Source organism: Balaenoptera borealis (assembly GCF_965194805.1).
Source record: "Balaenoptera borealis genome assembly, chromosome: 11".
NCBI classification, from domain to species: domain Eukaryota; kingdom Metazoa; phylum Chordata; class Mammalia; order Artiodactyla; family Balaenopteridae; genus Balaenoptera; species Balaenoptera borealis.
This window is the reverse complement of record NC_138868.1, coordinates 27,777,977-27,790,555: the sequence shown is the minus strand read 5'-3', so window position 1 is coordinate 27,790,555 and position 12,579 is coordinate 27,777,977. Positions and strand designations below refer to the sequence as shown.

The window sequence follows — 12,579 nt, the reverse complement described above, 5'->3', positions numbered from 1 at the left end:
CTGCCTTATTCTATTCGCATAACTGCAAGTTATTAACTGCAGCAGTTAAATAACCTATATTTCCTCTGGCATAGCACTTGGCACAGTTATTTCAGTTGCTTGTCTGTCTACCCAGATAAACTTTAAGATTTTTGAGAGGGCTACAACCAACTCTGTCTTGTGTTTCTTGTAACAGTGTGGGACACCTAGTAGACAATAAATATTTGTTGAGTGAATGAATAAGTGAATGAAGGCTATATATGTACTATGTCATTGTGGTTTTGTTTTTGTTTTTTTTTAAATCTCATCACTAGCCAATAGACTCTAAGTTGCTCTAGGGGCAATCATCTAATTTCAGTATATAACCATAATATTCTGTGGTACTTAAAAATAAATATAGCTTAGTTCACTGATATAAAAATCCTAAAAATTCAGAGATAATAAGATCAAGGAAATTAAAGAAGAGTTGGTAATGAAACCAGTAGAAAGAGCTAAGTAAATATCAGTATAATCCTAGGCTAAGAAATATTTAACAGCAGTATGCTGTATATATGGCAAATATCCATCAATAAGAAGCACAATTTACTAATATGATCTCAAGGTAAGAATTTGTTAATGTACAGTGGACATTAGTAAGTTTATGTGTAGGCAAGTACTAAAGTGATAAATTGAATAAGAATGTGATTGCTATCACTACAACAAATGGTCTCAAACCTCTGCTATATCTATATAACTATATTTACATCTACATCTATATCTAACTCTAGATATAGTACTTGATGAATCATCTTGAAATCAAATAGTTGATGTATGCCTTCTTTGTTTATGTTAGACGCTGATGACACAGGAATTAAGAGGTTTCTGCCCATGCTTCTAATGCATCTGGCAAACTACAGTTCAACAAACATTTGGGTTTGGTTTCATTTTTCCAATTTAATTGTTTGTGGCTTTCATTTGCTCTGTTTGGAAACTCCTAAAATACTGTTATGAATTCTTAATGTTCTAATATATCAAAACTGAGCAATAAATATTTCATTATTAATAATAACAATAGCTAATCTTCACTGAGTACTTACTTTCAGACACTATTATCTCATTTAATCCTCACAACAAACCTATGAAGGAGATACTATTATTATCTCTATTTTATAGAGGAAGAAACTAAGGCACAGAGATTAATTAACTTCAAGTGTTCATTTAACCAGTAAAAGACAGAATCTGGATTCAAACCTATGCAGTCTGACCCCAGAATTCATGCTCATAACCATTATGCTAACATAGTTTATATTTATGCTATATTTGTTTTACATAAAATGAATAAATTACCTTCTTAAAATAGTGAGAAACAAAACTACTGTAGACACACATCATTAGAATTCCAGAGAATGCGGCAACAAAGCAGGTGCTTAGTTTCTCTGAGAGGTGTTCCTGCCCTCAGAGAGTTTACAATCCGATTTGGAAATTAGAACATACATCTAAAAGTGTGTAACAATACCCTGTGGTTTAGGATGAGTACAAATGTGGAGTACATCCAGGACTGCTATGAAAGTTGAGAGGAGGAAGTAATTTCTAAGGACTGGGCCACCATAAAAGACTTGATGGAACAGATAGGTCTTAAAGGAGGAATAAAACTGATAGGAGGAAGAAAAGAGCTATGGTGTTATAAGCAAGAGGAACCATCAAACCATCTGAACAAAATTATGAAGTACCAAGAAAATATCCAAATTGTTTAATTGTTTCATGTACAGAGGTAATAGGTGATGAGACTGGAAAAGTAGGATCACATTGGGGAGGAATATTGGGTTAAAGAGGTAGGACTTTATCCTCTAGACCTGCCCTGTTTGATAGTCACTAGTTAGATGTGGCTATTGAGCACTTGAAACGTAGCTAGTCCAAATTGAGGTGAGCTGTACGGGTAAAATACACACCGGCTTTTGAAGACTTCAGTATGAAAAAAGAATGTAAAGTATCTCAATAATTTTTATACTGATTACATTTTGAAATGATCATACTCTGGATATATTGGGTTAAATAAATAAATCATTAAAATCCATTTCACTTGTTTCTTTTTATTTTCCTAATGTAGCTACTGGGAAATTTAAAATCACATGTGTGAAATGGATTAAATGTAAGGCCAGACACTATAAAACTCTTAGAAGAAAACATAGGCAGAACACTCTATGACATAAATCACATCAAGATCCTTTTTGACCCACCTCCTAGAGAGATGGAAATAAAAAAAAAATAAACAAATGGGACCTAATGAAACTTAAAAGCTTTTGCACAGCAAAGGAAACCATAAACAAGACGAAAAGACAACCCTCAGAATGGGAGAAAATATTTGCAAACTAAGCAACTGACAAAGCATTAATCTCCAAAATATACAAGCAGCTCATGAGCTCAATATCAAAAAAACAAACAACCCAATCTAAAAATGGGCAGAAGACCTAAACAGACATTTCTCCAAGGAAGATATACAGATTGCCAACAAACACATGAAAGGACACTCAACATCACTAATCATTAGAGAAATGCAAATCAAAACTACAATGAGGTACCACTTCACACCAGTCAGAATGGCCATCATCAAAAAATCTACAAACAATAAATGCTGGAGAGGGTGTGGTGAAAAGGGAACCCTCTTGTTCTGTTGGTGGGAATGTAAATTGATAGAGCCACTATGGAGAACAGTATGGAGGTTCCTTAAAAAACTAAAAATAGAACTACCATACGACCCAGCAATCCCACTACTGGGCATATACCCTGAGAAGACCATAATTCAAAAAGAGACATGTACCGCAATGTTCATTACAGCTCTATTTACAATAGCCAGGACATGGAAGCAACCTAAGTGTCCATCGACAGATGAATGGATAAAGAAGATGTGGCACATATATACAATGGAATATTATTCAGTCATAAAAATAAATGAAATTGAGTTATTTGTAGTGAGGTGGATGGACCTAGAAACTGTCATACAGAGTGAAGTAAGTCAGAAAGAGAAAAACAAATACCGTATGCTAACACATATATATGGAATCTAAAAAAAAAAATGGTTCTGATGAACCTAGGGGTAGGACAGGAATAAAGATGCAGACATAGAGAATGGATTTGAGGACACGAGGAGGGGGAAGGGTAAGCTGGGATGAAGTGAGAGAGTAGCACTGACATGTATACACTACCCAATGTAAAATAGATAGCTAGTGGGAAGCAGCCACATAGCACAGGGAGATCAGCTCAGTGGTTTGTGACCACCTAGAGGGGTGGGATAGGGAGGGTGGGAGGGAGAGGCAAGAGGGAGGGGATATGGGGATATATGTATACATATGGCTGATTCACTTTGTTATACAGCAGAAACTAACAACATTGTAAAGCAATTATACTCCAATAAAGATGTTATAAAAAAAAATCACATGTGTGGTTTGCATTTGTGGCTTACACTGTATTTGCATTGGACAGTAGTGCTCTAAAAAATGAAAAAATGAAGGAAGACTAATGAGCAAGGATTTATGTAAAAAGTGTTTAAAGTATTTAAAGAAGTTTATTCTGGTATAAATAGACAAGTTTATTCTGGTATAAATTCAGATGGTAGGACAACTGATCTGTTTTTTCAATAAGCCAATGGCAGAAAAAGAAATAAAAAACAAGGTAGTAGTAGTAAAGAATTGGGGCTGCTATAGCTTAAAAGGTATTTAAGAGACAGAACAACCAATTGCAATGTGTAGATTTTGGATCGTGACGCATGCAAATCAACCATAAAAAGACATTTCTGAGACAACTAGGGAAATATAAATAAGCACTAGATTTGGATAACATCAATGAATTATTGATAATTTTGGTGGAATAATGACTTTATGGAGATGAAAGAAAAAGTTGCAAACTAAAGTATGCTTTAGGGATGCAAACTAAAGTATGCTGATATGAAATGAAAGAACATTTGGGATTTGGTGGGGACAAAAAATGTGTATCTCTTTCTATATTCAAATATATATATATATATAAATGTAAATTGAAAAAATTGAGGTACTGTGATTAGAGTTTTCAGAATTTTGTTCAAAAAAGGAATAAAAGAGATAACACAATACACTAATGGATTCATAAATGAAAATAAAGTGCTCTTTCTATAAAAACTGAAGGGCCTGAGCATAACTATCTATACAAAGAAGGACTATGCAGTGGAAAAGGGAAGTTTGAGGGCTATAAAAATTCAAGTGGGTGCCATTCTGATAGTACTGTATAGGAAGGTTTTCAGAAGAACACTTAAATCTGTCGTTTTAGGTATCCTTAGGGCCACACAGAAGGTATGTTAGAACCAGGACTGAAAACCAGATCCTCTGACTTAGTATAATGCTCGTTGTGTCTGCCCTTAAACATGACAAAATCCTATGAAGAACCTAAACTATACTTTTCTCTTTAGATTTTTAAACTTTCCTGTATCATCCAGTTATTCTTTATAGTTCATACCATCGTTAAATAATTGACCATATCAAAATATCTTCTTCAATATGCTTAGGGTTTGTCTTGACGGCTTCTCAAACGGAAGTTTGGTAGAAGAAAGATAAAAGAAGAAAAGGAAAGCAAATCTAAGCAGTAACAACAACAAAACTACCTTAACATCTCCAAGTGAGATTTATATCATGCTGCGGAGAACTAAGATGAATTTTCACCTCCAGGTACAATGCAGGAAAGAATAGTCGATATAAGGTAAGCAGCACAGAGGTTTGATAATACAAGGGAACAACTGAACAAATGAAAGGGAGAGGGAAGAAGGAAAAAGCTAACAAAAAAACTTAAGTGCCCATTTGGAGTGCCCAGCAACAGTCTCAAAGCGAGCGTTTTATTCTGCTTCTTCTGTGAGCTTGAAAGATAGCATGGCTACCCTGGGAACAGGATGACTTGCTAAAAGTGTGAAAGGATTTTGAAAAGTTTTCATTTTTCAAGTTGGTTGCTAAAATCTAAAAGAAATAACTAAGTTGAACATCTCTTCCAGAAAAAAACATTAAAACTGAAAAACTGGATTCCCTGCTGGCGCAGTGGTTGAGAATCTGCCTACCAATGCAGGGGACATGGGTTCGAGCCCTGGTCTGGGAAGATCCCACATGCCGCAGAGCAACTGGGCCCGTGTGCCACAACTACTGAGCCTGCGCGTCTGGAGCCTGTGCTCCGCAACAAGAGAGGCCGCGACAGTGAGAGGCCCGCGCACGGCGATGAAGAGTGGCCCCCCACTCGCCACAACTAGAGAAAGCCCTTGCACAGAAACGAAGACCCCACACAGCCAAAAATAAATAAATAAATAAAATTTTAAAAAAAAAACTGAAAAACTTTACTCAGTATAGGTTTCAGTTCTCTTAATTTTGGAATGAGAACATTCCAAAGGAAGTCTTGGGAGACGGGAGGAATCAGTTCTCCTCATCCGTCTCATCCCGCCAATCCCAACAGTACCCCCACTTCACCCCCCATCCCCAGCCATAGTACTACGTTCGCCAACCACGAAAGAATTGGGAGCGGCGCTGGGTAGAGTAAGCGGAGGAAGCTTAGGGGAAGGCCGAGGAAGCTTTGGGGAAGGCGGAGGAAGCCCGGGGGATGGGGGTGCTCGCTGAGGCAGAGGAGAGAAGCGACATTCGGGGAGCCCGGATAAGAGCGAGTTAGAACGAGGCCAAGAACGCCTTTTTCCAAAGCTCGGGCACTTACGGTTGGTAAACTCTGTGGAAGCGGCGACTGGGTTACCATAGCGACCGCGTCCAGCGGGGCGGAGCGGCGCTTCCGATCGGTGCCTCAGCCACTGCGGCTCGGCTAGAAATGTGATCGCGTCAGGGCAATGACTTCCGGCGGAAGCAGAAACGGATTACGAGGTTTGGCTGACGGCAGGAGAGGAGTGAGCGCGTGTGGCTCTACTAAGTTTGGTAAGTTTGATATCGAGTGAAGCCAAGAGAGAGTACCGGCCTGTGGCTGGGCTACAGAGCCGACTGTGAATGCGGAGGATTGCCGAATCTCAATTTTGAGGAAGCCCCGGATGTCTCGTTGAGTTCATGGCTGTGGGAAGAAGTTTCCTGGTTCTGGGGCTCCTAGAGGGGTCTTTTCGGTTGCTGGAGGGCTGCCGTGTCCTCCAGTGAACAGGTTCAGGAGCTCTTTGCGAGGTGTGAGGGCCTCTCCGATAACCGAGGGATTGTTGCTCTCTACCTGCCGGTGCTGACTGCCAATTTCGCATGTTATTCTTTTAAGGTAATCTGGAAGAAAAGAAGTGAACTGGAGACATTAAGAGGGAATGCTCCCAAATTCATTTTAATTCTTCGTTTTGCTTTTTAAGAATATTTATTCTTTTTGTAAACATTTGTTAAACTCTAGTGTGTTTAGTGAGTACTTACTGTGTGTCGCTTTTACCGAGAGACTAGCAGAAATACCTTTTTTAGAGGGTCATCCACCGCTCGGGTTCATCATCGATTTCTATTTTTTTTATGCTGTTGTATACGCATTAATTTAAGATGTAAGCGTATATCATGAAACATTTATAGGTTTTCCACACTTGTCTGTATACTCATATATGAAATTCTTGGGGCGTTTTAAATGAAAATATATGCTTCAGGTTTGCATTATAATCGTGACTTAATTAAATATTACAGAACTTAGGGAAGCTGTACCTAGTTAATTCTTAGATACACGCAAACCATAATAATTGTCATTAATATTTCTATTCAGTTGATCTGAGAAGGCCCACTTCTTGTTCGAGGGATGATGGCATTTGAGCAGATACCAAAAAAGGATTGGTACAGCATTCTGGAGGCAGACCCATCTGCAAGTGTGTCAGACCTGAAACAAAAGTATCAAAAACTCATATTATTGGTAAGTCTTTTCTTTCAGATTCTAAATCATACGGGGAAAATCAGGTTTTTTATGTGACCGGAAATTTAGGTGTCCATAAAATGAATATGTAGTATCAAAGCAGGAATCAAAGTATTAATTTGGTTAACTGAAAGTTTCAGTAATATTGTAAAAGAAAAAAGTTGATTTGAGGTGGGATAGCATGGTGGGTGGTTTGGACCAGATCTGAGTCATGCTGATTAAGTTAAAATCCTGATTCTACTCCTAACTAACCTTGAGAACTTGGACAAGTTACTTTCCCCTGTATGTTCCTCAGGGAGGATTAAATGAAATAATCCATGTAAAATTCCTTGAAGTGTGTCATGTTATAAGCGACATTAGCATCCAGTAGACACTAGCTACATGTGGCTATTATGCACTTGAAACTTGGCTAGTCCAAAATGAGGTGTGCTGTAAGTATAAAACACACATTGGATTTTGAAGACTTAGTACAGAAAAGGAATATAAAATAGTCTAAAAATTTTGTTGATTAAACGTTTAAGTGATAATATTTTGGATATATTGGCCATTTTGCATATTTTATACATAATATATGTGCATATATTTGCATATACAGTAAATGTATTATCAAAATTGACTTCATGTGCTTTTTAAACATTGCATATGTGGCTTGCATTTATAGTTTGCAGTATATTTTTATTGAATAATACTGACTTAGGCCAGTTAAACACTGTTCATCACCTGATTCCATTCTTTTGTGAAATGAGTTGTGGTATTTATAAATAGATAGTATCTTTCTAAACTACCATATTAATTTTTTCAGCCTATATTGTGAGGTTTCTTAAGGCAGTATCACTAACTATAATGGTCTCCAGTTAACTCAGTTTACAAAAAGAGTAGAGGACCATTACTTATATAACATTAGTTGTTTCTCTAGTTTTTATCAAATAGATCTGTGAGATTTTTGCCATAACTTAGTGTTCATTGTGAGAGACAGTAGATGTTTCACTGTCAAGAATGTATTATTTATCCCTGTGTTAGGTAATAAGTTGAGCTAAATGATGTTAAGGTTTCTTTTGTCTCAGGATTTTTATATTTCTGTCAGTAAAATCAAGTAGACTTTTTTGAAAAATTTCCTAATACTGTATCATCCTTGTGCCTTAGTTAACTGAGAGATGAGGCTGGAGAAGTAGACTGGGTTTAGATCATGCAGGGCCTTGTAGGCCATTTGGCGTTTAATTTGACAAGAAGCCATTTGCACTTAATATGGTAATGTCTGTCAAATGTCAAACAAAGTGAATGAACCATTTTGCATACCCTCTAGTAATGTATCAGAGAATTCCAGTTGCTCTACATCTTCCCCAATATTTGATGCTATTAGTCTCTTTCAATTAATCTATTAGAGTTTTTCAGTTTTGCCACCATTGACATTTTGGGCAGGATAACTGTTATGTGGGGCTGTCCAGTGCATTATAGGATGTTTAGCAGCATTCTAGATGCCAGTAACAACTACAAATGTCTCCTGGCTCTAAAAATTGCAAACCTCCGTATCTCATTGAGAACCACTGTACAATCCTCCTGTGTTTATAGTGAAATCTCATTGTGGTTTTATTTTGTATTTCTCTGATGGCTAATGATGTTAAGCTCTTCTTTAATGTGATTTTAGCCATCTGTATAATTTGCTTTTGTGAAGGCTCGTTTTTAAAAATTAAATATATTCTTGAACTCGTGTATGTATTGTATGTATTTTCTGCTAGCCTATGGCTTGCCAGCTCATTTTCTTAATGGTGCTTTTTGATGAGAAGTTTTTTGTTTTGGTGAAATATAATTTATCAAATTTTTGTTTTATGATTTGTGCTTTCTGTGTCTTCTCTAAGAAGGTTATGAAAATATTCTCCTGTGTTTTCTTCTAGAAGATAATATAGTTTGCGTTTACTTTTAGACCTCTGATTTTTATGTATCGTGTGATATAGGAAGTCATGTTTTTGTTTTTCTGTAAGTATGGATATCCAGCTGTTCCTCATTTATTGAAAAGATTTTCCTCTCTCCATTGGATTGTTTTGGCAAGATGGGTCTATTTTTGGACCCTATTCTGTTGAATATATTTGTTTATCCTTTTACTAATACATTTTTCTTGATTACTGTAGGTTTATAGTCAGTCTTAAAGTCACATAAAGTTAAATTCTCTAATCTTATTTTTCTTTTCAAATTTATTTTGGTTATTTTAGATTGCTTACATGTACATAGACATTTAGAATCAGCTTATACATTTCTATTTAAAAAATCCTGCTTGAATTTTAATTGTGACTATATTGAATATATATCCATTTTAGCAGAATGGACATTTAATAATATTTAACAATACTGAGTCTTCTAATCCACGAATATGTTAGATCTCTCCATAACTTGAGTCATCTTTAATTTCTCAGAAATATTTTGGAACTTTCAGTGTAGTATTACACATCTTTCTTTAGATTTATTTCTAGTTTTTAGAAATGTTTTTGGTAGTTTATTTTTATATACTGATCTTGTATCCCACAGTCTTGGTAATTTGCTTGTCAGTTGTCCTGTAGCTGTTTTTGTAGATTCCTTAGAATTTTATACCAACACAATTATGCCATTTGCAAATGAAGAGAGCTTTAATTCTTTGTAATCTGTATGCCTTTTATTTATTTTTCTTGCTTTAATGCACTAGTTATGTGCTTCTATTACAGTGTTCAACTGAAGTGTGAGAGGAAATATCCTTGCCTTGTTCCTGATTTTAGGGGGGAAACCTTCAATATTTTACTATTAAATAGAGTGTTAGCTGTGTTTTTTAAGATGCCCTTTATCAGGTTGGGGAAATTTTTCCTATTCCTAGCTGCTGAGAGTATTTATCATTAATGGGTATTGAACTTTATTAGATTTCTTTTTTTTTTACATTTATTGAAGTTTGCATGTTTTCGTTTTCCTTATTTAACGTATTAATATACTGAATTATATTGATTTTTCTTATATTAAACTTATTTTGCATACCTAGGATAAACAAATCTCACTTGTTCATGAAGTATTGTGTTTTTTATGTATTGCAGGATTCCAGTTGCTGTTCTTTTATGTCTAGGTTCATGGTGTATTCTGGTATACTTTTCTTCTCTTGTATGTCTGTTTCTAAGTTTAGTATCATGGTTATGCTGGCTCCATAAAAGAATTGGGAAATGATTCCATTTTCTGTCTTTTCTGAAAAATTTTGTGTAAGATTGCCATTGTTTCTTATTTAAATGTTTAATAGAATTTACTAGGGAAGTCATCTGGGCCTGAAGCTTTCTTTGGGGGAAGTTTTGCAATTATGAATTTAATTATTTTTGGAGGCTATAGGGCTATTCAGATTTTCTGTTTTCTGTTTTGTCAACATAGGTGAATTGTGTTTTTCAAGAATTTGTCCATTTCATTTAAGAAGTCTTATTGTCATAATGTTCATACTATCTTCTTATTCTCCTTTTATTGCTGTAAGTTATGTAGTTATGTTTTCCCTTTGATTCTTTATATTGGTAATTTGTGTTTTCTATTTCTTTTTTTCTGATGAGGCTTGCTAGAGGTTTATCTATTTCTTTAATCTTTGCCAAGAACAAACTTTTACTTCGTTGATATTTTTATATTGTTTGTCATTTCTCTTCACTTGGTCTCTGCTTTTAATTTTATGATATCCTTTCTTCTACTTACTTGCTTTTATTTGCCTAGTTTATAAATGTAGAAACACGCATCATTGATTGTACACCTGTCTTCTTTTCTTACATACTTACATAGTCACTTAAAGTTATAAATTTCTCTCTAAGCCAGGAGCACTGCTTTAGCTACATCCCACAAATTTTCATATGTGTTTTTTTGTTATTCAGTTCAAACTATTTTAAACTTTCTCCTGTAATAGTTTTCTTTGACCTGTAGGTTACTAGGAAGTACATTGTTTAATTTCTAAATATTGGAAAATATTCAGAACTTTATTGATTTCTAATTTAATTCTGTTGTGATTAGAAAATATATTTGGTATGATTTCATTCCTTTATATTAATTAAAACTTTTTTATGGCCTAGCATCTGGTCTATCTTAGTGAATGTTCCCATGCACTTGAAAAATATGTATTCTGCTGTTATTGAGTATACTGTTCTATAAATGTCTATTAGGTCAAGTTGATGGCATTGTTCAAATATTTTATATCCTTACTGATTTTTTTTTTTCATCGATTTGTTTTATCAGTTTCTGAGAGAAGGACATAACGTCTTTGACTGTGATTGTGGATTTGTCAGTTTTTCTCTTTAATTTTGTTAATTTTTGTTTTCTTTATTTGGGATCCTTTTTATTATGTGCAGCTATATATTTAAGATTGTCTTCATGAATTTGAACCTTTGATCATTATAAAATTCCCCTCTGTATTTCTGATAGTACTCTTCCTGAGGTCTACTTTTATATTTCTGTAGCCACACACCTTTCTTATCCTTAGTGTTTATATGATTTATCTTTTTCTATCCTTTCACTTTCAGTGTGTCTCTTTTATGTTTAATGTGTGTTTTCTTGTATATAGTGAGTAATTGGGATCTTAAAAAATTTCAGTTTGTCCACCTCTGCCTTTTTATTGGCAGTTATTAGTCCGTTTACATTTTCCCCCCAGCTTTACTGAGATGTAATCGACACATAACATTGGGTAAGTTTATGGTGTACAACATGATGATTTGATATACATATATATTGGGAAATAGTTAACACAATAAGTTAGTTAACCTATCTGTCACTACACATAGTTATCTTTGCGTGTGTGTGTGCGGTGAGAAATTTTAAGATCTCTTAGCTATTTTTAAGTATACTATACAGTATTGTTAACTGTGGTCACAATGCTGTACATTAGATCCCTAGAACTTATTCCTCTTGTAACTGGGAGTTTTTTTGTATTTTTTGAACAACACCTCATTTCCCCCACTCCCTAGTTAATTTCTATTTAATGTAATTTTTGACAGTGTTTGGGTTTAAATTTGTAATCTTTTTTGGATTTGTCCTGTTTGCTCTTTGTTCCTCTATTTTGCCTTTCTTAGCATCTTTTGGGTGAATTTTTTTTTTTGATATTTTATTTCCTCTGTTGAATTTTTAGTTATGCTTCGATTAATATATATGTTTTTTAGTGATTATTCTAAAGATTATAATATGTATCTTTAAGTTATCGAATCTACCTTCAAAAATATTATTACTTCACAGTGTAAGAACCTCACAACAGTACACTTCCATTTACCACCTTCCTTCCCTTTTCTTCTTGTTTTCATATATTTTATGTCCATATATGCTATGAACTCCATAGTATAATGTTATTATTTTATTTGAAATATTCCTACTCAGTTGTTTCTGATGAGAAGTCAGCTGTAATTCATATCCTCTTTTTAATGTGTCTTTCTCTTTGGTTGCTTTCAAAATTTTTTCTTTATACTTTGATTTTAGTGGTCTCTCTGGCATGTGCCTAAAATGTGATTACTTTGCATTTATCCTATCTAAGGTTAACTGAGCTTGGATTTTTGGTTGATATCTTTCTTTCTTTGGTTTTGGAATGTTTTCAGCCATTATGTCTTCACATTTTTTTTTTCTGCTCCATTCTTCCTTTCTTCTTCATTTGGGATTCTAATTACATATATATTAGATTGTACTACAGCTATTGGATACTCTGTTCTTTTTTTCCCCTAGTCTTTTTTTTTTTTTCCTGTTTTTATTTCAGTTTGCATAATTTCTGTGAACCTGTCTTCAAGTTCACTGGTTTTATTTTTCCTT

At 34.7% G+C, this 12,579-nt stretch overlaps 2 protein-coding genes across 17 annotated transcripts in view; one reads left to right on the top strand and one right to left on the bottom strand.

The window, feature by feature from the left end:
* The window catches only part of DCDC1 (doublecortin domain containing 1), a 471,890-nt gene extending 466,097 nt beyond the window's left edge, over window positions 1-5,793 (bottom strand). For 13 of the 14 annotated variants that reach the window (XR_014231897.1, XR_014231898.1, XM_082343680.1 and 10 more), the window contains exon 1: window positions 5,671-5,747. Coding sequence is in view for 11 of the 14 variants with exons in the window: in XM_082343680.1 (XP_082199806.1) it covers window positions 5,671-5,709 (39 nt within the window). In the remaining 3 variants the exon portion in view is untranslated. Of the gene's footprint in view, window positions 1-5,670 lie in introns of all 14 variants that reach the window. The other variant, XM_082343681.1, reaches the window with a different exon arrangement.
* Window positions 5,749-12,579, top strand: part of DNAJC24 (DnaJ heat shock protein family (Hsp40) member C24) — a 63,191-nt gene continuing 56,360 nt past the window's right edge. The window contains exons 1-2 of one of the 3 annotated variants that reach the window (XM_082343908.1): window positions 5,749-5,882; window positions 6,676-6,819. In XM_082343908.1, the coding sequence (XP_082200034.1) occupies window positions 6,709-6,819 (111 nt within the window). In that variant the 5' untranslated portion in view covers window positions 5,749-5,882; window positions 6,676-6,708. The other 2 variants (XM_082343906.1, XM_082343907.1) reach the window with 2 other exon arrangements.